Raw genomic sequence first — 14,339 nt, 5'->3', positions numbered from 1 at the left:
GGGACTAATAATCGTTGTTTCCAATCAATATCAAGGTTGATCTTTTTATTCTAGATGTCTGTTGTATCGGGTTAAAAAGACCTACCTCTCTGGGCATAGGGTCACAAACCATATCCATTATTGATTGGAAGACTAGTCATAACCTGTGAGGGGAATAGACTAAGTTTTTACAGATCTTTGGCAATATGTAAATGACTGGGATCCTTGGGTGAGCTAATATAAGATATTCTACCTATTTTTCACTAATCATTATTATAACTAGCTCTCCTCACAATGTCTTTCAATTTGCAGGGTTGCAGGTACAGGTGGGTACATGGGCAGACAACAGAGAACTACACTTTAGCAAGGAGCTAGCACACTAGGAATCGTAATCAAGGAGTAAGAGGGCAGTACTGCATTTAAAGCAAGAGCTAATTCGCAATTCGAAACACAGAGCTAGGAGAGGAGGAGAATGATGGTAATGTCAAAAATGGGAGTACTAGTTCCATGATAGAAATAGTGGGGCGGCGATAGAGACACGGACCACCATTAACACTTTTCACATGGTAATATTCAGCCAGTAATGGTGAGAAGTTCTAAAAAATATGCCTTACCTGATGATTTTCCCCAGAGAGGCTGTTATGATGTTGTATCTTGGGTTCATCAGGAAATCTGTTGAACTTGTAACTTTGGGGGTGATCCTTCTTGTGAGTTGAAGGTGCTTGTGCTGTCATTCAAGATACTGGAACTGCAGTAAGTGCAACCAGGAGCAGTAAATGAAGAGAGCAGTAAATGACCCAGATTTGCTCATCCTAAAGATAACGTAAGCTTAGGCCCCTTGCAGACGAGCGTGTCCGGATGCGTCCCGGTGCATTGCGGCAAACCCGCGCGAGTAGGAACGCAATTGCAGTCAGTTTTGACTGCGATTTTGTTCCGATGTTCAGTTTTTATCGTGCGGGTGCAATGTGTTTTGCACTCGCGTGATAAAAAACTGACTGTGGTACCCAGACCCGAACTTCTTCACAGAAGTTCAGGTTTGGGTTAGTTGTAGTGTAGATTGTATTATTTCCCCTTATAACCCCTCCAGCCCTATTGTACTATGCATTCTGTATTCAGAATGCTATTATTTTCCCTTATAGCCATGTTATAAGGGAAAATAATAATGATCGGGTCTCCATCCCGATCGTCACCTAGCAACCGTGCGTGAAAATCGCACCGCATCCGCACTTGCTTTGAAAACATTTAGACGCAGGCACATTAATAAATCTGGGCCAATATGTCCAAATTGTCAGGTCTATGATCACCTTGTATAGTACTTTAATAATTCCACTATTTGCTGACTCTTGGTGCCCTGTATTTTCGTCAGATACAGGAAATGATGATGTTAATGTTGGCAGCTGTTGTAATCTGTACCCTCCTTTTAAACAACAGTTGCTTGGATTCTTTTCACTGCAGTCATCTTACAGAATAAAACCCTTGAGTGCCTTGCTTCTCGGGAAAATACTTTGTGTGTAAACACCCACTACCCACGTCACCCCCTTCCCTACATATATAGATGCAGCTGTCAAGCAGTGGACTGCAGAACCCTCTCTGTGGCACTGCGCCGTCTGTGTTATTTAACCAGTTGTGAGCAGAAATGTCCCAACCACAGGTAAGATATAACTGTGGAATCAAGGTTTTTGTTGTTCTATCTATCTCATATCTATCCATTATCTATCTATCTATCTATTTTAACTAGCTGCTGTTTATGGCTTTCTCTTAGTAACTGCTATTATACTATATGATGTAAAATGCATATACTTTTTATATTGTTTTTCTACTTGATTTATTATTATATTTTTGTGGCTTTACAACTCCTACTGTTGTGGATTAACTTAATTTTTGACTCTGATCTTGTACTCCACTTTTTTGTGATTTTTGAGTGGTGCAGATGTATATAATCATATAATATATACAGAGGTGTAGCTAGGCTTTCCTGCCCCTGGGGCAAGGATTCAGATTTGTGCCCCTTCACAGATAAGCCCACCTTTGTGCCCCTTTACATTAATTATGCCCATCTTTGTGCCCCTTCACAGTAGCTACATTCTCCTTGTGGCCCCTCACTGTAGTTATGCCCACCTTTGTGCTCGTCACAGTAGTTGTGCCCCTCACAGTGGTTATGCCCATCTTTGTGACCCCTCACAGTAGTTACGCCCACCTTTGTGCCCATCACAGTAGTTATGCCCATCTTTGTGCCCATCACAGTAGTTATTTCCATATTTGTGCCGCTCACTGTAGATAGGCCCATCTTTGTGCCCTTCTCTGTAGGTATGCCCACTTTTGTGCCCCCTCACTATAGTTATGCCCACTTCTGTGCCCTCTCACTGTAGCAATATGATGTGTGGTCTGAGTGGGAAGCGCCAGAGCTCAGCAGAACAGGGAAGCAGAAGTGGACGGCTCCTTGATTCACTATGCAAATGAATTGCCCCGTGGTGAAAGAAACCCTGAGCCTCTGCACCAGGGGCACGTGCCAAGTCTGCCCATCCCCTCGCTACGCCCCTGATATATAATTATCTGTGAATATAGACTTGTAACATACAGACAAATTACAACTATGCATTGAATGATAATGTTTTATCAGTTCAATAAATAATGATTGAATCCAAACTTCACTTGAAATATTTATCATCATGTTGTCTGCTGTTACCACCGTAAGACATTCCCATCATGTCATACGTCTTACGACCTAATAGAAAATAATCTGATCTTACATGGAGGTACATGGGAGTTATTCCCTTACAGATTTCATAGTGAGACGGCTGTGCATCATGGAGGCACCCATAGTGCAGTCTGTACTCTGCTATATGGCTTTGTTGCTGTATGCATTACCACTATGTTGTTTCATGGACACCTGTTTAGGTTTCAGCAGTCCCTATTTGGCATGGAGAAAAATTATAGAAAACATTGGCGCAGATTTACTAAGCCTGTAGATGGTGTCCAGCTGTCTAGACCTGCACCAGATTTATCACAGGGCTCAGGCTGGACGTTAAATGTAATGCAGGGATAGACACTTTTCTCTGACTCTATTCCATCTATAGGTTGGCTTACTGTGAGACTGATTTTTACACCAGAATTCACTGTGCTGTTGAAAAATATTTGCGCAAAATGGTGCATCTTAAGACCTGTCCCTTTTCCATGAAGCTCCACCCACTTTTCTCTAAGCCCCACGCCTTTTCAGACATGTCGGAAAAAGTGGGGAAACCCTAGGTGCACAAAATTATACAATTTTTGCCATTTTTTAAGATGGATTTTTAGGCCATAGATTTTAGTAGCTCTAAGGAGTTAATGAGTAAAAAAAACTACTCTTTTTTAGTGTAGAGAGAGGCTATTAGGGTTCAGGTTCTTTTAGCACTTTTTGGCCATTGTCACGCCTGTAATTTTTAGGTTTTGAGTGAGGCTTTAATGTGTACCACCCCACTCACCAATTTACATCAACACTTAAGAGGCAGAATTAATAAATTGCTATGTAGACCATACCTTAGTACATCCTCTGCTTTTCTCTGTTCCTATCCTCTAGTAAAATGCCTTCCGAAGTTCTCCTAGGAATACATGTTTAATCCCTTCCTGCACAGCACCGCAATAGTACGTCGCTGCAAGTAGGCAGTTAGCACTGTGCTCAGCAATTAACTATTACAACACTATCACTTGCAAATGCATTATTCTGCTGGCACCCTGCTCTCACTGCTGGGATCAGAGATAACGCCGATCCCAACAGTGTAACTCCTTAGATGCTGCTGTGAAGAAAAATAAATTAAAGGAGAAGGAGTCCAAGACTCGGATATTGATGATTTATCCTCAGGATAGGTCATCAATATTACATTGCTGAAAAGGATGTGGATCTTGTGCCGGGTAATTACAGCCGTTCATCCCATTCAAGTGAATGAAAGAGGAAGCTGTGATTGCCCTGCACCACCACTACAAGGTAGACAGTGCGCAGGTAGACACTGAAGAGGGCGCAGCACAGCACAAGCGCCACAGCCTCTTGGGAGTTAGACGACCGCCAATCTGATATTGATAGGTCATTGGACAACCCCTTTAAAGTAAAAAATAAATAAATAAAGTAGAGAAAAAAATAAAGATTATGGTTTTGTTTGCTTGCAAATGACATGTACATAAAAATAATAATAATAATAATAATAATATATATATATATATATATATATATATATATATATAATTGGTATTGCCATGTTTCTAACAACTCATAAAAATAAATTTATCACATAACCTATCCCATTTCTTGAATGTCATAAAAAATTTAAATGAAATAAAAAAAAGCTAAATTTGCTATCTATCATTCAACCTCATGAAACCACAATAAAAATATAAAATTAAATAATATATATATATATACACAGTACAGACCAAAAGTTTGGACACACCTTCTCATTCAAAGAGTTTTCTTTATTTTCATGACTATGAAAATTGTAGATTCACACTGAAGGCCTCAAAACTATGAATTAACACATGTGGAATTATATACATGACAAAAAAGTGTGAAACAACTGAAAATATGTCATATTCTAGGTTCTTCAAAGTAGCCACCTTTTGCTTTGATTACTGCTTTGCACACTCTTGGCATTCTCTTGATGAGCTTCAAGAGGTAGTCACCTGAAATGGTCTTTCAACAGTCTTGAAGAAGTTCCCAGAGATGCTTAGCACTTGGCCCTTTTGCCTTCACTCTGCGGTCCAGCTCACCCCAAACCATCTCGATTGGGTTCAGGTCCGGTGACTGTGGAGGCCAGGTCATCTGGCACAGCACCCCATCACTCTCCTTCATGGTCAAATAGCCCTTACACAGCCTGGAGGTGTGTTTGGGGTCATTGTCCTGTTGAAAAATAAATGATGGTCCAACTAAACGCAAACCGGATGGAATAGCATGCCGCTGCAAGATGCTGTGGTAGCCATGCTGGTTCAGTATGCCTTCAATTTTGAATAAATCCCCAACAGTGTCACCAGCAAAGCACCCCCACACCATAACACCTCCTCCTCCATGCTTCACGGTGGGAACCAGGCATGTAGAGTCCATCCGTTCACCTTTTCTGCGTCGCACAAAGACACGGTGGTTGGAACCAAAGATCTCAAATTTGGACTCATCAGACCAATGCACAGATTTCCACTGGTCTAATGTCCATTCCTTGTGTTCTTTAGCCCAAACAAGTCTCTTCTGCTTGTTGCCTGTCCTTAGCAGTGGTTTCCTAGCAGATATTCTACCATGAAGACCTGATTCACACAGTCTCCTCTTAACAGTTGTTCTAGAGATGTGTCTGCTGCTAGAACTCTGTGTGGCATTGATCTGGTCTCTAATCTGAGCTGCTGTTAACCTGCGATTTCTGAGGCTGGTGACTCGGATGAACTTATCCTCCGCAGCAGAGGTGACTCTTGGTCTTCCTTTCCTGGGGCGGTCCGCATGTGAGCCAGTTTCTTTGTAGCGCTTGATGGTTTTTGTGACTGCACTTGGGGACGCTTTCAAAGTTTTCCCAATTTTTCGGACTGACTGACCTTCATTTCTTAAAGTAATGATGGCCACTCGTTTTTCTTTACTTAGCTGCTTTTTTCTTGCCATAATACAAATTCTAACAGTCTATTCAGTAGGACTATCAGCTGTGTATCCACCTGACGTCTCCCAACCCCATTTATAAGGCAAGAAATCCCACTTATTAAACCTGACAGGGCACACCTGTGAAGTGAAAACCATTTCAGGTGACTCTTGAAGCTCATCAAGAGAATGCCAAGAGTGTGCAAAGCAGTAATCAAAGCAAAAGGTGGCTACGTTGAAGAACCTAGAATATGACATATTTTCAGTTGTTTCACACTTTTCTGTTATGTATATAATTCCACATGTGTTAATTAATAGTTGTGATGCCTTCAGTATGAATCTACAATTTTCATAGTCATGAAAATAAAGAAAACTCTTTGAGAAGGTGTGTCCAAACTTTTGGTCTGTACTGTATATATATATATATATATATATATATATATGTATGAATAAATAAAAATTAAATAATCAAAAAGTTGCATGTATCTCAGAATAGTGCCTATGAAATCTACAACCCATCCCACAAAAAATCTCTGCATCTTGAAGTCTAAACTATTCCACATCCTTAAAGGGGTTTCCAGGATTTTGATATTGATGACCTATTCTCAGGTTAGGCCATGAATATCAGATCAGGGGTCTGACACCCCGCCAATCAGCTGATTCTTTGTAGCTTCCTTGTTTTATTGTACAGTGGACGGAGATGGGGTTACTAGCTCCGTCCACTACACAATAGCAGAGCTGTGTAGATCCGCAGCCGACTTCAAGCACCGGAGCTACTGCAGAACAGCTGATCAGGGGAGAGTCAGACCCCCAACAATCTGCTATTTATGGCCTCCTAAGGATAGGCCCATAAATTGAAAATTCTGGACAAACCCCTTAAGTGGTTGAGGTACGTAACTTTTACAGTTGATAGATGGTCCACTCCAAATAGTCATATTCTGAATTCTAACACCTAGGAAATGGAAAGAGCATTTAGAGAAATTACTAAAGTATGGGAGACTGACAAGGGGGCTAGAACTTAAGGATGGGCAGCAAAATGACAATCAACTTCTCAGCATAGCTACTTTGCTGACTAAATTCTGTATTCCCAGGCTTTGATATAGGCTGAACTGTTTGATGAGACTCTTGATGGAATAGACATTTTCAAGGTGACCTCATGACTCACTGTGCCCAAATTAGAAGTGGTTGTCACCTGTGCCACTCTTCATGCTCAGAAGTGTGACAACAAAATCTCCAGATCTTTATTGAGAGACGAGAGTCACTGGCAGTTTACAGAGACGTTCCGTGCCAGCTCTGGAGAGTATAACCCCCCCACCGAAATTTCTGTTGCATGCCATAATAGTTTTGTAAAGGGTGAGTGGTTTCTGTTATCCAACAACATGCAGATTTCTCTTCTTGTATTTATACTGCAGTCACTCACTTTATGTAAACGCATTGGGTTAGTGGAATTGAGGCCCTGGCTGCATCAATTTATCAGAATACCAGTCCATGTCATCTATCTATATTATGTATGTAACAATATATCCCCTATTGCGTTTTCATCTATTCATCCAATAAATAGTAATATTAGCATATAGCTTATTGAAGACCTGTACATCACTAGTTTTAGGATACGGACTGAGTTCCTTTTTTTTTTTTACACCTTGAACCTGGTGCTGACCATAGACTGTGTGACTCACAAACTTAAAGTGGTTGGCCATCTTAATTTTTTTATTTTTTTGGTAAACTTCTCCTCCTGGGCAGACCTGCAAAGGAAAAAATATCTGCTCCCTGCCACGGGATCCCAGCTCTTTCACTGCCCTGCCTCAGCTGTCTACAACTCATACCACAAAAAAAATCATACACAAAAGCAAATAGTGTCAGTTGGTCTGTGATGCAGGGGTCAGGCCACTGCTCCTGCCAGTGATCAGCTGCAGTGGTATCAAAGCAGATGTTGACAGCGGGGAGACACAAACAAGGCAGCTGAAGGCCAGAGAGCGAAGGAGCGGAGACCCAGCTGTGGGGAGCAGGTTAGTATGCTTCCCTTTGCAGGTTTACCGAGGTGGGGGTTTGCCAAAAAAACCTTGAAAGGTTGCCAACACCTTTAATACATGGGATAGTTTACCCTTCCCTTTTTAGAGGCCCATTGCCCTTTTTAAGATTGTTTTTTTTTAAATACGTATATACATTACAGACTCTCCCCAAAATGCACTTTGAACAAATTGTTAACGCCTTTCCTATGGACTAACCATTCCCTTAGACTGGCCAGCGATACACTGAGAGCATCAATATGGCTTGATGCCTCCACAATTGCATTTGTAATATGCTGCTACACAATTTGTATATGCCCTTTAGTGGATAAGAGTGGATTCTAGTAAGCCAGTGGTAGTTCTGGAAGTTCCATGGGTGGGTTTATACATACTGTAGCTAGCCATTCACATGAGACAAGAGTTGGCCTGGAATGATCACAAACAATTATTTGCTATGGCTGATGACCTACTCTTGTCTGTCGAAAATGTAGTCGGGTACGCTGGAAAATTTCAGCTGTAATAATTCACTTGATCATTTGTCATTATAGAGATGGACCAGGTAGTCAGTCATTTAAAAAAACCAACTCCCTGGTTGGCCAGTTTAGTCTGGCATGTTGCTGGTGGGATTGTTAGTATGAACGATTGGGCCAATCTTTGACAAGTGACTCACAAATCTAGAGTATCAAGGAGGTGGGTTGTAACGGTTTGATAAGAGTTTATCTATAGTAAGTGTTTATGAGCTGTCAGGAGTTCAGAGATAAGGGCTACACATCAGCTGTAAGAACAGCTCCCTGATGGCTTTCTGCCAGACCTTGCATTCTGGTGTTTTTCTGTCTGGGTTAATGTCTGAGGTGGTAATAGTTGAGAGAGTTTAGCACATGTGTTCCTTATGGCCTGTACTGGATGGTAAAGGGACTTCATATGCACTGTATGCACTGATGGTGCCTACCATAATGGGGAGGTGACTTGACTTTAGAGCTTTGGCAGAGATACAGGCACCTTAAGGCCTCTTTCACATGAGCGTGACGGATTGGCTCCGGATGTGTTCAGTGAAACTCGCACCATTTTGCAAGCAGGTTCAGTCAGTTTTGTCTGCAAATGCGTTCAGTTTTTTCCGTGCGGGTGCAATGAGTTTTGATGCGTTTTTCACGCGCGTGATAAAAAACTGAAGGTTTACAAACATCTCTTAGCAACCACCAGTGAAAAACTCATTGCATCCACACTTGCTTCTGGATGCAATTCGTTTTTCACTGAAGCCCCATTCACTTCTATGGGGATAGGGCTGCATGAAAAACGCAGAATATAGAACGTGCTGCGTTTTTCACGCAACGCAGAATTGATGCATGAAAAAAACGCTCATGTACACAGACCTATTGAAATGAATGGGTCAGGATTCAGTGCGGGTGCTATGCGTTCACGTCACGCATTGCACCCGTGCGGAAAACTCGCTCATGTGAAAGGGGCCTAAGAGGAAGGGATCACTGTATACTACATGGGATTACAGTGGAATCAATACTTTTTCAACAAACCTGAAAATAGCTACAGATATCCCATTAAGAAGTTTCAAAAAAGTTGTCTTGCGCTGAAGACTATAACATTCCAGTAGAAGTGTGGGACATGTAACTAGACAAATTCTTCTTTTTTTTTTCATCAGATTTGTTAAAAAATTAGTTTGGATTTTGGAAAATGTCATCTGGAAAATCACATGCACTTAAAAACAAAAAAAACTAAGTGGGACATTTATCAAATCTGCTACTTCAGTTTTGTGGTGTAAAAATGTTGCAAGTGATGTCCACATGTGACATTTGGTGCACAGTTTTGAAACATTTTGTCAGATTTTGCATTTTAGAAGTGGAGTGATAAGTAGGTCAGGATTTCAGATTAGAACGCCTTTCTTTCAGAGGGTCACAATGGCATAGTTCTTCAGGAGACCAGGATTAAGGTCCAAACAACGCTTTTATTTGGCACCAGCACAAACGTAAATGATACAAAATAAACACTTCCCATCTAGGCACTTGCTAATACAAAATAACGTATCCCTGACTCACCCAAAGAGCCCTGTTCCCACACGAAATCAAATGCGGCTTTCCTAAGACAAATAGTCCAGCAGCCTCCAGGCTGTGCAAATACGAATCCCTTTAGGGTATTGTGGTCCAGCAGTCCTCCCGACTCTGGCCTTGTGACCCTTGTGCCGCAGGTGTCACTGCGTCCCCCAAATTACAGGCTGTCACTTAGCCTCGTGATTCCTCAGCCTACCCGGCTGAGACCACTATAAACCTTTGCAGGTCTCTGTTCCTGGATAACACTCTCCCCTGACTGACACCCTGGGAAGTTCTTTATCTCAGTCTGATTATCGCAGACCTCACCTGCGATCCTTTCTGGACCAAGGGAACACCCATCCTGGAAGGGTGTGGATTGGCAGATCCCACTTCCAGTCCTATCTGCCAATCCAACTAAAATCCAGCCCAGAATATACCAAAAACAACCTTGTCTCAGCAACCTACATGCTGCTATTGCATCCCGGATTTTAGCTATCCCACCCAGCAGAGGTATCTGAGTGGGATATACACACCTTCCCGCACTGTCCACCTTATCACACCACCTAACTGTTTTGCTAAAGCTCAGCTCTGGCTGTGGGAGAAGTACTTAATTGTTCTGCCCAAGCTGGAAGAGGGGATGTGCAGGGGCTGCTTTAGCTGCTGCTATGTCCTGATTGGTAGCAGCTAGAAACATGAGCCTGGTCTTGTTTGAAAGCTGGCATTCCAAAACGACATTACCCTAAGATAAGCAGGCGATATCACTGTTAGAAATCGAGTCGGGAATAATTGCAGGTAAAAACTGCTTTTACTTTCACTTTCAGCTGCATTCACTGCATTCCGATTTCTAACAGTGATACCTTCCCATGTAGTGAAGATAATGCTGTCATTCTGGTATTGTTTGAAAGCTTGGAATGCCATATCTCAACCCCCACCCCCAACTGGTTAACACTACAGACTGCTAGCAATTCATTAATAACCTCTAGTAAAAATAATAAAAGAATGGCACAAAATAGAGACATACTGTAAGAATATATGCTCCAGAATTATTATTTCATGGCGGATGCATGAAGCTATTAAAACAGGCATATCATTCAAAGGAGAAGTGTCAGGTCCTCTTTAAAGCTCATTTATGATGTGTGACTTTTTAAAAAGTCGCATCTCCACACCAGGCAACTCAGCGTACTTTCACAAACAAAATTGCACACATTGCACTTGTGCCAAATACATAATTACTGTGCGCCATTTCATAAATTTGGCGCAACCTCATAAAAGAGCACAGACAGACTTAAAATTTACTCCAAAACCATCACAAATGATAAAATCCCCCCTTAAAATGTAACAGAGAATAAAATCTTTTTTAGCATTATTTTAGACTTCTTACATGCACAAAGTTAACCAACTGATTTGCTGTTCACAATTTCTACAACTCTTGATTTTTTAACTCTGATTTTACTAATAGGGTATTTAAAAATTCCTTTTCTCAACCAGAAACCCCCTTGAAAGCATCAAGGCAGTTTAATAGCTTATCTTGGAAATGTATTATACTGTATTTATATCCTTCGTAAGGAATAAAAATAAATATTACCATTATTATTTTAATACAAAAAGATGGTACTTTTAATATTTTTACCTTCATACCTTCTCTGAAAGGAAATTTACTATTTATAGACATAAGTAAAGAAGGAGCAGAGATTTTCCAGCACCTTGTATGAAGTGTAGAGAGGTTCCAAGGTTCGTTCAGCCTTTGGTTGATTTTTAACAGGAGGATAGAACCCATTTATAACTGTGGCATTATTTGTTGGAAGTGTACGTCTTGTTTAGGAGATGATTCAGAGTAAGGGCTCGTTCACACAACCGTGTGAAGCCCGTGCCCGTGCTGTGGACAGCAAATTGCGGTCCGCAATGCACGGGCACCGACCGTGGCCCAGCCGCATGGGGATCATGGACCCATTCACGAAACGGAACCCCAGAAAACACTCCGTAGTGCTTCCGTAGTGTTCCGTTCCGTGCTTCCGTTACGCACCATTCCACATCTCCGGATTTGCGGACCCATTAAAGTGAATGGGTCCACATCCGTGATGCGGAATGCACATGGAACGGTGCCCGTGTATTGCGGATCTGCAAATGCAGGCAACGGGCAGCACACATTTGTCTGATTGAGCCCTAATGAAGACTTCAGAACACTCTAAGAGCTGCTTTGTGTTACTTTTATTCAGTAACTGTATTTATAGAAGCATGGTAACAAGATGGCAGCTTTGTAAAATATGCAGGCTACTAGGGTTAAATTGCTGATTATACAGTATATACCCAGCGTGGGACTGGCCCACCATAGGATTCTCTGATAGGCCCCAGCTGAATTTGGAGTTGCCTTTGGAGCCACTAGGGTCAGTTTCTTTGATTCTAAATCTATAAGACTTTACTGATTATATGAGTTATAGGCCTTGAGAATAATTTTCTCTGGTGGGCCCAAGGAACCCCCGTCCAACCCTGTATATATGGTTCTACTTTTTTCCAGGATGCCCCAATTAAAAAGAAGAGGCCAAAGGTGAAGGAGGAAGATCTCAAAGGAGCCAAAGATAAGCTTGGGAAACAAACTCCAATCAAATCCAAGACATACCAAGTTATGAAGGAATGTGGTGAGTATGGACCATGTGTACATCAAGATATAGTGGGAAAAATAAGTTTTTGATGCACTGGCGATTTTGTTTTGTTCATATGTTCATATATTACATGCCCAATTTTAGGTAATTTGGTCTTGGCTAGGATTATGACAAGGATTAGCGCAGAATTTTTTTGTTTTGGAGGGGGTAGGTGATTTATTGTGTATTTATTTTTTCAATTTCATTTATTTAATTTTTTAACTTTTTTAATTTTCATGGTCTGTTCCTTAACAGTCAGAAAAGACATTTTTTTTTAATATTCTATTTTTCCACAGTAACTCAGTTGCATGCTGATCACTTGATTCGCTGACTAAAGAAGTCCACTCCATACATATACTGTGGTGTGGGCTCTATTGATATGTACATATGTAGCCAGATACTGCCATTCCCCTCCAGACCCCACTGACTACACTCGTGCCGGAAACTGGCCAGATCCTCACTGGATGCCATTATAGTCAATGAGGTCCGGCGGTGAATGGCAGTATCCATCTATGCCGGATACAGTGAATTTCAGTAGTTTGTACCTTTACTGGAACACATTATTATATCAGGTAGTGCAGATGTCAACGTACCCTTAGAGAAATTTAGGCTAGGTTCACCTCGTTTTTTTTCCATCCTGTTGAAATGTCCTGTTTTTTAAGCATTTAAGAATGTCAAACAGCATGGTGCAACAGAATGCCTATCCTGCAGTCATTGCACACAAAAAAGGATCCATTGTGGCAAAATCTGCAACTTTTTAGTTTTTTTCCGACACCCTTGACACTTTTCCAAAATGTTGGCAGGAGGAGGTGGCCCAACTTATTTAACATGTGTGCACATTACACCAGCCCTTGACTGCAATAGATTTCTCATGCATGAACAGAAGAAGATACAACAAATTCTTTAGAGGTGTGCACCTCTTAATAAATTGCTCGGATGTTCAGCCAACAGTGTGTGACATGCCAGTCTTTAGTAAATGACCTCCATTACCTTTAGGGCTTGTTCACACAAATGTAAGGGCTCCGTGCCCATGCTGTGGACCGCAAATTGCAGACCGCAATGCACAGGCACCTACCATGGGGCAGCCGCATGCGGATCGCAGACCCATTCACTTCAATGGGGTCCGCAACCCGTCCGTTCTGCAAAAAGATAGAACAAGTTCTATCTTTTTGCAAAACGGAAGCACGGAACACCACAGAAGCATTCCGTAGTGCATCCGTCGGGTTCCATTCCATGCTTCTGTTCCGCACTGCGTCTGCGGACCTATTCAATGCACACGGCTGGTGACCCATGTATTGCGGAACCACCGTATGAGGCCCGCAGCACCGAGCCCTTACGTTCGTGTGAACAAGCCCTTAGGGTCCATTCACACGTCCGTAGTGTATTGCGGATCCGCAATACACCTGGCCGGCACAAGAATAGGACATGTTCTATTTTCTTCCGGAGCCGCGGACCCGGAAGATCGAGGGCGTGCTCCTGGAATGCGGATGCGGACAGCACACTGTGTGCTGTCCGCATCCATTCCTGCCCCATAGAGAATGAATTAGTCCGCACCCGTTCTGCAGAATTGCGGAACGGGTGCGGACACATTCACGGACGTGTGAATGGACCCTTAGTAGTACAGCTCATTCTTCTGTCACTTTACAAGTGTTGGTGTCCTGTTCATTATTGACTTTGTGTAACGTGTCTTGGTGTTCATTTGTAGAACAATCTGGATGCACCGCTCCATCCGTCTTCAGTCAAGTCAGAACAGGAACAGAGACGGCCTTTGATAAGGAAAAGCCAGCACCAGCAAAAAGTGTGTTTGGATGATGCTTTATGGAATGGACCGTGTGCAAAGTCTTACATTCTACAGTTTTCTACCAGTTGCATTTGAAATAGCTTGTGGTGTATGGATATAAATGCAAATTCCTTCTTTGTAGCCTTGAGGCTATCTCTTTCCATGGCCTCCAAACGCCTCTTGCACATAACCGTATGGCTTTTTCAGTATTTTGCGGTCCGCAAAAAAACATGGATGACGTCCGTGAGCATAAATTTTTTTGCGGAACAGAACAGCTGGCCCCTGATAGAACAGTACTATCCTTGTCCGTTATGC

At 42.0% G+C, this 14,339-nt stretch overlaps 1 protein-coding gene across 1 annotated transcript; it reads left to right on the top strand.

The window, feature by feature from the left end:
• Window positions 1–1,473: 1,473 nt before the first annotated feature.
• On the top strand, window positions 1,474–14,339 carry MUSTN1 (musculoskeletal, embryonic nuclear protein 1). Its single transcript, XM_044301407.1, has 3 exons — window positions 1,474–1,630; window positions 12,121–12,241; window positions 13,950–14,339. Exons 1-3 carry the CDS (start codon window positions 1,616–1,618, stop codon window positions 14,054–14,056), a joined length of 243 nt encoding a protein of 80 aa, XP_044157342.1. The 5' UTR covers window positions 1,474–1,615; the 3' UTR covers window positions 14,057–14,339.

This window comes from Bufo gargarizans, chromosome 7 (genome assembly GCF_014858855.1).
Source record: "Bufo gargarizans isolate SCDJY-AF-19 chromosome 7, ASM1485885v1, whole genome shotgun sequence".
Taxonomy (NCBI): domain Eukaryota; kingdom Metazoa; phylum Chordata; class Amphibia; order Anura; family Bufonidae; genus Bufo; species Bufo gargarizans.
The sequence above is the reverse complement of the archived record's forward strand: the minus strand, read 5'-3'. Positions and strand labels throughout refer to the sequence as shown.